The sequence below is a fragment of the Clupea harengus genome, chromosome 7 (assembly GCF_900700415.2).
Source record: "Clupea harengus chromosome 7, Ch_v2.0.2, whole genome shotgun sequence".
Classification (NCBI taxonomy): domain Eukaryota; kingdom Metazoa; phylum Chordata; class Actinopteri; order Clupeiformes; family Clupeidae; genus Clupea; species Clupea harengus.
This window is the reverse complement of record NC_045158.1, coordinates 26,732,431-26,744,930: the sequence shown is the minus strand read 5'-3', so window position 1 is coordinate 26,744,930 and position 12,500 is coordinate 26,732,431. Positions and strand designations below refer to the sequence as shown.

General features: G+C 47.8%; 1 protein-coding gene across 1 annotated transcript in view; it reads left to right on the top strand.

Annotated features, from left to right (window-relative positions):
- Positions 1 to 12,500, top strand: part of LOC105891661 (whirlin-like) — a 66,684-nt gene that overhangs the window by 52,221 nt on the left and 1,963 nt on the right. The window contains exons 8-13 of the mRNA XM_042708129.1: positions 1,742 to 1,816; positions 2,735 to 2,906; positions 3,135 to 3,300; positions 3,394 to 3,589; positions 3,786 to 4,022; positions 7,397 to 7,513. Coding sequence (XP_042564063.1) covers positions 1,742 to 1,816; positions 2,735 to 2,906; positions 3,135 to 3,300; positions 3,394 to 3,589; positions 3,786 to 4,022; positions 7,397 to 7,513 — 963 coding nt within the window. The remainder of the gene's footprint in view (positions 1 to 1,741; positions 1,817 to 2,734; positions 2,907 to 3,134; positions 3,301 to 3,393; positions 3,590 to 3,785; positions 4,023 to 7,396; positions 7,514 to 12,500) is intronic.

Genomic DNA, 12,500 nt, shown 5'->3' with positions numbered 1-12,500 from the left:
TCTCTCTCCCTCTCGGTTCTAAAAGCATCTCCACGGTGACCAGCTCGTGTCCCATCTCTCTCTCCCTCTCGGTTCTAAAGGCATCTCCACGGCGACCAGCTCATGTCCCATCCCTCCCTCTCGGTTCTAAAGGCATCTCCATGGTGACCAGCTTGTGTCCCATCTCTCTCTCCCTCTCAGTTCTAAAGGCATCTCCACGGCGACCAGCTTGTGTCCCCTCTCTCTCTCCCTCTCGGTTCTAAAGGCATCTCCACTGCGACCAGCTCGTGTCCCATCTCTCTCTCTCTGTTCTAAAGGCATCTACACTGTGCTCGTGTCCCATCTCTCTCTCCCTCTCTGTTCTAAAGGCATCTCCACGGTGACCAGCTTGTGTCCCATCTCTCTCTCCCTCTCTGTTCTAAAGGCATCTCCACGGTGACCAGCTTGTGTCCCATCTCTCTCTCCCTCTCTGTTCTAAAGGCATCTCCACGGTGACCAGCTTGTGTCCCATCTCTATCTCCCTCTCAGTTCTAAAAGCATCTCCACGGTGACCAGCTTGTGTCCCCTCTCTCTCTCCCTCTCTGTTCTAAAGGCATCTCCACGGTGACCAGCTTGTGTCCCATCTCTCTCTCCCTCTCTGTTCTAAAGGCATCTCCACGGCGACCAGCTCGTGTCCCATCTCTCTCTCCCTCTCGGTTCTAAAGGCATCTCCACTGCGACCAGCTCATTTGGGCTCAGATGGGTGACTTGTGCTCGTATTGGTTCCAGTAATCCATCTGTGGCTAAAAGAAAGGGATGGCCTGCAGGGGAATAAAGGAGAAAAGAGAGAAGAGGAGGCAAGAGGAGAAAGAGAAAGATAGAGAGAGGGGGGGAGAAAGAGATAGATATAGAGAAATCATGGAGGCAACCAAACGTAGAGTGTTGGATAAAGAGAGACAGATATTGTGTAGACAGAATGAAATAGACCTTAATGTAATTCCAGACTCCCCATATCATCCACTTGTCTCATGAGGAGAGCTGAGCGTGTTTGCCTCCCGTGTTCTCCCCTGAGGAGAGTATGAGAGCTGAGCGTGTTTGAGCTGTGCGTGTTTGCCTCCCGTGTTCTCCCCTGAGGGGGAGTGTGCACTCTGATTGGGGAATCGGTTTGTGTGTCACATCCAGCGGCTGATTTAATCGCCGGCGGAGTTGACGGCCCTCATTTCCGTGCTTGTAGAAATAACACCCGACCGCGAACGATAATTGCTCCTAATTGAAATGTCTTTAGCTGCAGCTCACTGGAATCTAATGAGACGCATCAGATGATGAAAACAAGGAAAGGGTGCATCGGGGAATCACGTTTAGTATAACCAATGGAATTGACTGTGTGCATGCGTGTGTGTGTGTGTGTGTGTGTGTGTTTGTGTTTGTGTTTGTCTGTGTCTGTATCTGTGTCTGTGTCTGTGTGTGTGTGTGTGTGTGTGTGTGTGTGTGTGTGTGTGTGTGTGTGTCTGTGTCTTTGTCTGTGTCTGTGTGTGTATGCGTGTGAATGTGTGTGTGTGTGTGTGTGTGTGTGTGTGTGTGTGTGTGTGTGTGTGTGTGTGTGTGTGTGTGTGTGTGTGTGTGCGTGTGTATGTGTGCGAGTGTGTGTCTATGTGTGTCTATGTGTGTGTGTTGTGGTGGTTAATTTTTGGTTTATCTCATTAGTTTAAGTCATGATCTTCCATTGATTTGCGTTCTCAGATAGAATGACAATGTTCCCATTACTGTATCTGTGTTCCCTCAGAGCGAGTCTAAAGGGGAGGGTGGTCTGTCCCGAGCGGCCCATGAGATGTTTAATAGCCTACCTGACATCGCGCTGGTAAGTCCCTCTCTCAGTCTGTGGTAGGACCAGATCGAACCGAGCAGACACTCCTAGTGTACCCCTGCAGGATTTTACACTGTTTGGTATCCAGCTGAATTGCCTACTATGAGTAAGCAATTACGTCGTGCTAATGGGTAATTATGACAATGAAGTGGAGTGTGCATCACAAACAAAGTGCACTGTCAACTGTGAACTACCTCTCAAGAACAGAGTTATAATGTCAACTGTCAACTACCTCTAAAGAACAGAGTTATATTGTCAACTGTGAACTACCTCTAAAGAAAAGAGTTATAATGTCAACTGTCAACTACCTCTAAACAACAGAGTTATAATGTCAACTGTCAACTACCTCTAAACAACAGAGTTATAATGTCAACTGTCAACTACCTCTCAAGAACAGAGTTATAATGTCAACTGTGAACTACCTCTAAACAACAGAGTTATAATGTAATTTCTAAGGGATGTGCTTGTCACAGACTCGTGTCACCCTGAGCAACGCTCCCCTTGCTGCGCGTCACGTCACGAGGGATAAGGCTTATTAGCCCATGAATGGTCACCGTGGCGACCACAGCACGGGCGATTAAAAGAGGTCACCCTGAAGGGGTTAAGTTCCCTAATGTGAAAATCTGACATTTTGAAATGTTCTTCTCTCTCTCTCCATGTCTCTAAATGTCAAGCTGTTTTGCCCAAAGGCCGATGTGACCTCTTAATAATTGTGTCCGATTAATTGCCCGTCCAAAGAATATTAAGTTAGCGTAAAGTGATAACTGTATGTTCATGTGTGTGTGTGTGTGTGTGTGTGTGTCTGTGTTCTCATATGTTTGTATGTATGTTATATAATGAATGTGTGCTCGAACGTTTTCTTGTGTGTGTGTGTGTGTGTGTGTGTGTGTGTGTGTGTGTTTAAACCCCTAGGACGAAGTCCCCTCATCCTCTGACTCGCCGCCCCCCTACAAGCCCTCCCCCCCCCCCAAGCACGCCAGTCCCAAGGGCCGCTCCAAGCGCCCGTCCTCGTCCTCCAAGCTCTCGCAGCTCTTCTGCGCCCCGCACCGGATGCAGCGCGACAGCCACAGCGCTCACAGCCACAGCGGCCACACTCCCAACGCTCACACACACACGCACGCGCGCGCGCACACACACACACACGCCCAGGGTGCCCACAGCCAGCCGCACGCACACACACACACACACACACACCCGCAACTTCCCTCCTGCTCTCACCACCCCCCACAGTCTCCCCTCTGCCCTGCCCACCGCCCCCCTCTCACCCCTCCCTGCGTGGCACGTAACACCTCCCCCCTCCCCATGCACCCAGGCTCTCCCCTCACCATCTCCATTTCCCCCGGCCCCAGCAGGGAGGGGCCTAGCAGGGAGGGGCCCAGTGTCCACTTCTGCCTGGGGGCCGCGAGGCAGCAACAGCAGCAGCAGCAGCAGGGGGCCAGTCTGTCTCCGCACAGCCAGTCGCCCGTCCTGCCCAGGATGTCCGGCAGCCCTGCCCTCTCTCCCCGCTCCTCTCCCCGCTCCTCTCCGTCTCTGTCTCCGTCGTTCCCGGTGCCGGCCGCTCCCCATCCCAGCCTGGAGAGGCCAGAGGTCAGGGGTCAGGGGTCAGGGTGGGTTCAGGGGTCAGGGGGGGGTCAGGGTTCAGGGTGGCCCCCCTGCTCGTCGCCGGTGGCCTCCTGCAGCACACAGACGGACAGGCTGCACCCAGAGCCGGACGGAGGGGAGGACAGAGCGCTGTCCCAGGCCAGAGGTGAGGGCCACGGGCACACTGTAGTCACTTAAATGGCTGCATGAGGTACAGTAAATGGATGAACTGTTTGTGTGTCTGTACGTGTATGTGTATGTGTATGTGTATGTGTATGTGTGTGTGTGTGCGTGTGCGTGTGCGTGTGCGTGTACGTGTATGTGTTTGTGTGTATGTGTTTGTTTGTGTGTGTGTGTTTGTGTGTGTGTATGTGAGTGAGTGTGTGGGTGCACATGCATATATTATATATACACCTGCATGACTCTGCTTCTCTGTCTGTGTGTTATAGCAGGAGCCACCCTGTCCCAGCTCTCTGACAGTGGCCAGACCCTGAGTGAGGACAGTGGGGTGGACATCCCTGAGTCGGGGGGCCTGAGCAAGGACAGCAGCCCCCGCCCCGGCAAACCCCCATCCCAGCCCTCAGCGGAGCCTCCTGGAGCCCAGCCCTCCCCAACAACAGTGAGACCCCCCCGCACTAACAGTCACTTACACATCAACTCAACCCTCCCCAAGACCAGTGAGACCCCCCCACACTAACACATCAACTCAACCCTCCCCAAGACCAGTGAGACCCCCCCACACTAACACATCAACTCAACCCTCCCCAACAACAGTGAGACCCCCCCGCACTAACAGTCACTAACACATCAACTCAACCCTCCCCAACAACAGTGAGACCCCCCCACACTAACACATCAACTCAACCCTCCCCAAGACCAGTGAGACCCCCCCGCACTAACAGTCACTTACACATCAACTCAACCCTCCCCAAGACCAGTGAGACCCCCCCCACACTAACACATCAACTCAACCCTCCCCAAGACCAGTGAGACCCCCCCACACTAACAGTCACTAACACATCAACTCAACCCTCCCCAAGACCAGTGAGACCCCCCCACACTAACAGTCACTAACACATCAACTCAACCCTCCCCAAGACCAGTGAGACCCCCCCCACACTAACACATCAACTCAACCCTCCCCAACAACAGTGAGACCCCCCCGCACTAACAGTCACTTACACATCAACTCACTTAAAAGCCAATATACCTTTTGATAAATGACCTGCCCTGCGGCTATCGAATGCCACTTAAGTGACCCTCCCAGCGCCTACTGCGAAAGGTGGAAAGGTAGAAGCTCTTAAAAAGGAACTTCAGCAGCCTGAGGAAGAGAAATGTGAAGTTTGAAAATGTTCCATTTCAGTTTTATTTCCATTTCAGAAAATATATTCCACAACTAAAGACTATCTAAGATTGTACCTTCATCCAGACATGCAGTGACCTTTATTTTAGCATTATCGCTGGGAAATCTCAGATACTGAAATGAGATCTCCTCTAGATAGCACACCGGACCCTATTTTGATGGCGAAAGCGGCTGGAGGAAATGTCAGCGCCTATGCACTGTTGCACAAGCGGTAAAGCGAGCGGTAAAGGTGTGATCAAAGGCATTAAGATGGCATAGCCAGGGTTTGGTTAAAGCCGTCCAATAGAATTGTCAAGCAATCCCTTGGTATTGATTGCGTCAGACTAAATTACAATGTGCCCGGGCTTCTGTAGCTGTTTCGGGGGGCCTGTTTCAAAATGCCCTACCACAACCCTTCATACTGACTGTCATATGGTTTATCAGGGTAGTCTATGTGAGTTTGAGGCCTGTACAAAGAAAGTGTTTTGCTCACTTAGATTCCATGACAATCTAAGGTTTATTTTATTTCATTGAGCTCGATATAGCCCGTCTCGTGTAGGCCTAGATCCTGGAGAATTTATTTTGGACTACAATGTACAAGATGCGATCAAAAGGTTCTGAGACTGCGGCTATAAATAGCAAAGCTGATTCAAATTTGGCTGCCATCTCTTTTGAGTCAGCTTGTGCAGGATACACCGCTCCCAGTGCAGGCATACACCGCTCCCAGTGCAAGGATACACCGCTCCCAGTGTAGGGATACATCGCTCCCAGTGTAGGGATACATCGCTCCCAGTGTAGGATACATCGCTCCCAGTGTAGGCATACATCGCTCCCAGTGTAGGGATACATCGTTCCCAGTGTAGGGATACATCGTTCCCAGTGTAGGGATACATCGCTCCCAGTGCAGGCATACACCGCTCCCAGTGCAGGCATACACCGCTCCAAGCTTTCCTGCCACGCTTGGGGCGCTCCCTGGAAGGTTTGGCTGACTAAACATCCCAAAACGATACGGGATATTCCACAGACGAGGGAAAACCGATGCGTAAAATGCAAGAGCAGCAGTGATCAGTAGCCTACGTGAATGGGGAGCGCATAAGATATAGTATGGGAGGTTTGTTTATGTTGATGAATTTGAACAGCAGCATGAATCTGAATACAACCTATTTCTGCATTCTGTTGCAGCCAAGATATCTTTTGTGGAAAATGTACTGGTGTGCAACATTGGATGCCATTCGTTTAATGCTTACTGAACATTTAATTCAAGTCGGACAAAGACTTGACTACGGCCTCCCAGATGCTCAAGTCTTTCAAGGGGTTTTAACCTTTTAAAACAAACATTTCATTCTTTTTAAAACCATGGCAGGATATACGTTACCTTAGACTGGATATCTTAGATGGATTTATTGCATTAACCCATAGCACAGGTTTGCTCCTGCTTCCTTGCTAATACAGAAATATGCAGGCGTAATGCGCCGCTCCTCCATTAAAGGGAAGGTGTTTTCGGCAGATAGATTTACATTTACATTTAGTCATTTAGCAGACGCTTTTATCCAAAGCGACTTACATATGTATACACATTTTACATTTACACTGATGGCACACTGCACATCAGGAGCAATTGGGCGTTCAGTGCCTTGCTCAAGGACACTTCGACAGGGAATCGAACTAGCAACCTGTACCACTGGTAAACCCAACTTGGGTGCTGATGGTTTGTGATTGGCGCATTCAAATGTTCCCTGTGAAAGAAGAATATGTTGCCACGCCTTAATCCAAAATCCATGCCTTCGGGGAAAGTTCGATTTATCGCCTGATGATAAATAACCAGCCTGGGCAGAATAGGATGTTTCCGCCAGCCACTTTCACCGTCAAAATAGTGCCCTCCATCTTTTAAACCCTTGAGTCCAATTAGAAAGATCTAACGTATGTTTAGCTTTTTTGACAACCCATGTCAAAGTGTTCATCAGTAATTGCCGCTGCGTGATCTTGCTCTTGCTCTTCAGGTAACACCGTTGGGTCTGAGTTGGGCCTCGCTGTGTCAGTTACATCAGCACGGTGGAGCACTCACACCACCCGTCTCTAAGCACTCACACCACCCGTCTCTAAGCACTCATGCCATCCGTCTCTAAGCAGACATGGCACTCACGACACCCGTCTCTAAGCAGACATGGCACTCACGCCATCCGTCTCTAAGCAGACATGGCACTCACGCCACCCGTCTCTAAGCAGACATGGCACTCCACGACACCCAGCGCCTCTCACGACACCAAGCGCCTCTCACGACACCAAGCGCCTCTCACCACCCTGACTATGAGAGCTTAATTAAAGGACATGGAGACATTAGACAGGAGCCTTGGCAGAAATGAGCTTTGAATCTCCCTCAAGGTTGACGACATGATCAAAGACTGTCTGGAGTCAATAATGCACAGGGGGTGGACTGGGGGGGGGGGATGTCTTCTAAAAGTCATTTAGTTCTCTTCTCTTCTCTTCTTTTTAATATTAGCCAGGTTCTTTTCTTTCCCCACCCGCTCTTTGTTCCCTCTTTCTTTTTCTTTTGCTTTGATGTGCTGTGTTTGACTGCCTAGCGTATGCTAATAGATGTGCTGTGTTTGAATGCTTAGCGTATGCTAATAGATGTCTGCTCTTTTCTGCAGACCACAATGGCAGAGCCATCTTTGGTACGGGTGAAAAAGAATGCCAGCACGCTGGGTATAGCTATCGAAGGGGGTGCCAACACTAGACAACCCATGCCGCGCATCGTTACAATCCAGGTCAGTCACACACGTACACACCTACCTGCTTGGGCCTCTACAGTCTCATAACAGCAGAGATCAGTTCACATTTATTTATTATATTAAACTTAAAAAATGCTTTTAAAAACTGGATAAAAGATGATGCACTTTTGACAATACTTTAAATATACTTAAGGACAGTGAGACCTTTTTACTTTCAAAATACTATTACGTATTCAAAGACCCTTACAAGCTTAATTGCCTCAGAAACTGAAATTAAAAATGAATTTTTAAAGAAAATTGAATTTGAAAAGAACACAACCAATACAAATAGAGGCTCTGATAAATGCAATTGAGTTGACCAGATCACCATGAACACATTGTTATTTTTCATTACATTATATCCCCACTGCTGACCTTGTCTTTGTAAATCAATGACCATTATATCTCCACTGAATTGGTAACTTGAATCTATATTCCCCTAATACCATGCAAGGTGGCTATTTGGCTGTGCAATCGGATGGATGAGTTGTGTGCCAAGCTTCGTTTGAAGACAGATAGTGTTTTAGACTACTTTGTTTCCAGCTAGACATATGGGGTCACATCCTGCTCTGCTGTACCTCGAGTAGATATCAATCATAGTGAAGCAGAGACCATCACACAAGCCAGTGGAGCCTTTTTTTTTTTGCTGTGTTCACAAGCTACGGTTTTCTGCTACTGATCAGTGCTTTTCATCTGTAAACTTCTGGAATACATGTGCATACGTCAATAAGGTTTCAACAGTGGCATGTAATAGACCCCAGGCCAGTAGGGTGATTAAAGATCACCGCAGCTCCCCTGACTGAAGGCCATAATTAAATCCTAAATCAAGCCTGCAACTTTGATTGGACTCTTCACTCATGTGCAGTGTGGTGTGGTGTGGTGCGGTGCGGCGTGGTGTGGTATTTTGGTGTTTAGTGTATATAGTGTTGGCCCATAAGATGTGTCTGCACAAGAGAAGATGATCCTCAGAAGATGATGTGTCTACACGACAGCGGTGTCACGAACCCTGGGTCTCCTCAGAAGATGATGTGTCTACACGAGAGCGGGGTCACGAACCCTGGGTCTCCTCAGGAGATGATGTGTCTAATCGAGAACTGGGTCACGAACCCTGGGTCTCCTCAGGAGATGATGTGTCTACACGAGAGCGGGGTCACGAACCCTGGGTCTCCTCAGGAGATGATGTGTCTAATCGAGAGCTGGGTCACGAACAATGGGTCTCCTCAGGAGATGATGTGTCTACACGACAGCGGGGTCACGAACCCTGGGTCTCCTCAGGAGATGATGTGTCTAATCGAGAGCGGGGTCACGAACCCTGGGTCTCCTCAGGAGATGATGTGTCTGCATGAGAGCTGGGTCACGAACCCTGGGTCTCCTCAGGAGATGATGTGTCTACGCGAGAGCTGGGTCACGAACCCTGGGTCTCCTCAGGAGATGATGTGGATGTGGTGATTGCCCACATAGCTGAGGGCAGGGCTGAGGGATATCATTAGTTTGTGTTTGTGCTTTAGGCTTGAATACATTGACATTGTGAAGTTTGCAAGTATATATTTAGAAGTGTTTAAAAAAGATACCTGCTAAGGGTACACAACCGGAACTATAGTTAGAGCACTACTGCTATGGAATTAGATTCCGTACCAATAGTTTGAATATTATCGGTGCAGAATGAGTTTTCCGGGCCAATAGTATATCTACTGTTGCCACACTCTAATTTTCCGTAGATTTCTTCCCATATGGTTTATTCCCATTCCGTAGCGTTAGGGAACATAGCGCTTGTCAGTGGAGACGCTGCCTTCGGAGCTCGCCTCATAGGGCCCGATGGCCCCCTGCTGGAGCTCGCCTCATAGGCCCGATGGCCCCCTGCTGGCACGGCTCCATGATGCGGCCTAGTCAGGGTAGGCCATAGTCAGTCACTTTGTGACGTCATAAATTGATTGAAGTTGCTGACTATAGTAGGGTGACCAGACGTCCTCTTTTGTCCGGCAGGGATTCCAAAATCGTCCGGGATTTTGCCTCGTCGGATATTTGTGTTGCGTTTCTTTGGGTCTTTCACAAACTAGTTATTACGCCCTCCCCCTGCTCACTTCCGCTCCCTCTGTACGATGTGCGATCAATAATGAAAAAAATCGATAATTTTTTAATTTTGTGCCAATTCAATTAGTTGTTTGTTGTAACCCGCAAGGATCTAGATTTCAGTCATACATCTATAGAAGGCTTTTCCTGTATCATGCTTTGAGCCAATCATACTTGATGTTAAAAGGTGAACATTGAGTTTACGCAGTTTCCTGGAAGAAAAATACTTCAGATGACAAGTTATCAGCCGGCACGGCTACTGTCTATATACTACAGCGGCTTCTAGGTGTGTTTGTGTGTGTGTGTGTGTGTGTCTGTATCAGTGTCGGTGTGCTTGTGTCCCAAGAGACTCGGTGTGTGGCGAACAGGCGAATGTCTCGAGTGTTACGGCTAATGTGCGTCTATTTGTGTAGAAAGATAGCTGTATTTTATTTAAATTTGGGGCGGCCATTTTGGAATTACCTTAGCAGTCAGAGGACGTGACCCATTTACCCAGCACACCCTGCCCAGGTTATTAAGTTGTACTTGCTTTGCATACTCTGAGTGCCAAGCAAATTAGAGGCATTTGTGTGCTACTTTGTCTACTCCTCTTGCTTGTCCTGTGTTTGACAACTTCTAAAAGCCCTTGGTGTGTCACCACTTTGCTGCACAAGTCTGCTGCTCACCTGCATTTCTAACCTGTGATAACTTTTAATTGGCTGAAAATTGTTATTAGTTGGTATTAATTTGACAGCGTTATCTATCCTGCCTAAGTGCAGAGTGAGTGCGGTTCCCTTTCCGCTCCCCTAGGGCATGATAGCTCTAATCTTTACGCTTTTCTACTGAGGGGAGAGGAGACTTGGAGGGGACATTTTTGGAGGGGCCAGATTTGTGCAACTTTTTCTCCTTGAGATGCAAAGCACCCTTGAGAAAATCAGTGGTCCTGTGCCCGAGCTCTCAGAGACCCGTACTGCCGTAAATCTCCGCTAAGTTGAGTTCTGATGAGACGCGTCGGCCTTTGCTCTCGGTCCTCTCTCTCTGGATGCATCCTTTGATTACAGTGACTGAGAACAGAAAACCATGCTCTCTCTCTTTCTCTTTCTCTCTCTCTCTCTCTGTCTCTCTCTGTCCTTCTATCTCTCTCTCTCTCTATTTCTCTTTCTCTCTTTCTCTCTTTCTCTCTCTCTCTCTCTGTCTTTCTATCTCTCTCTCTGTCCTTCTATCTCTCTCTCTCTCTATTTCTCTTTCTCTCTCTTTCTCTCTCTCTCTCTCTGTCTTTCTATCTCTCTCTCTGTCCTTCTATCTCTCTCTCTCTATTTCTCTTTCTCTCTTTCTCTCTCTCTCTCTCTGTCTTTCTATCTCTCTCTCTCTCTATTTCTCTTTCTATCTCTTTCTCTCTCTCTCTCTCTGTCCTTCTATCTCTCTCTCTATTTCTCTTTCTCTCTTTCTATCTCTTTCTCTCTCTCTCTCCGTTCAGTGCCTGATGGGATGTCTCCTTCATGGCGTCTGGTGTGTCTCCATTGCCCAACAGGTCAGGTGACCCTTAGTAGAAGTGGCTGCTTGGGGGCGACAGTGGTACAGGAGGTAAATAAGTCGTTTAGTAAGCAGAAGGTTGCTAGTTCGATTCCCTGTCGAAGCGTCCTTGAGCAAGACACTGAACCCCTAATTGCTCCTGATGTGCAGTGTGCCATCAGTGTAAATGTAAAATGTGTATACATTGTAAGTCGCTTTGGATAAAAGCGTCTGCTAAATGACTAAATGTAAATGTAAAATGCATGGTACATTTGCTCCAGATAAGCTGGAGTCAGTGTGTGTGTGTCAGGGAAAAGACCCTCAACAGTTAGTTAGCAGATTAAAAACACTACCCAGCATGTAAGTGAACTGGACGGTTTTCGAACAGGGCCCTGACGGAGACACAGACACCTTAAGTCTGTCTGACGTGCCATGCTAAAAAACAAGTCCTTTTTATTCAAACACAATGTTTACACAGTATGACAGTCAGGACGCTGGGATGCACTTAGGGTTCACCTGCATTTAAGCTGAATTCTACTTCTGCTTAGCACACGAGTCATTTTACAACCCGCTCTCTCCTTCTGCCAGAAAAACATCACGTGAGGCATCTGGTTCCACATTCTTTGCTCACTCAGTGTTTTTCCAAAATCAACCTTACACACTTTACACACAACATTTTGAACAAGCCTTTTAGCTAAAACATTCATGATAAAATATACTAATACTTTCTTTAACAGTGTGAGGCTAGCACCATTATGTGCTGTGCTGGGAGAGGCGGTGATGAAGAAGGGGGTTATGTTTTCAAAAACTGTTTGTGTTCACTTGTGTGTGTATACTGGCAGGCTGGGCATGAACGATATGACAGCCAATTTCTTGTTAGGGCAGGCCAAGTTGGCCATCCTTAAATCCCACAAAGCAAAACATGAAGGTCAGGATGTTGACATATGATTTATGTTTAAATCCCTGGTTGAAACAAGATTATTGGTGGAGTACACACTCTAACAGCACACACAGGACGCCACACACTGTGACAGCTCTGTTCAAATGGTTTGTAAAGGAGGGGATGATATCTATTAATGACTTTGGGAGGCTTGTTTTGCAACAGGTGAAATAGACTGATTATTATCAGTGGTATTTCAATGGTTTTCAAATGGTGTGTTAAATAAAGTTTCTTTTAAGTCAAGGTCCCTCGCATTCAAATGTCACCCCTATCTGTACTAAAGGATCTGATATTTTGTTGTCTTTTTTAGCAAAACGTTCATGAATCCCCAACATATTTGGCTCACCCTCTTTGCAGTGCTGACGCGACTCGAAGGGACGTGGCTGCATGATGGATCAGATGCTGTGTTCTGAATTGGGGATATGAATAGCTGTTTATCTGATGCCAGTGTCTCTTCTGTATGGGCTATCTGTCTTCTCTTTG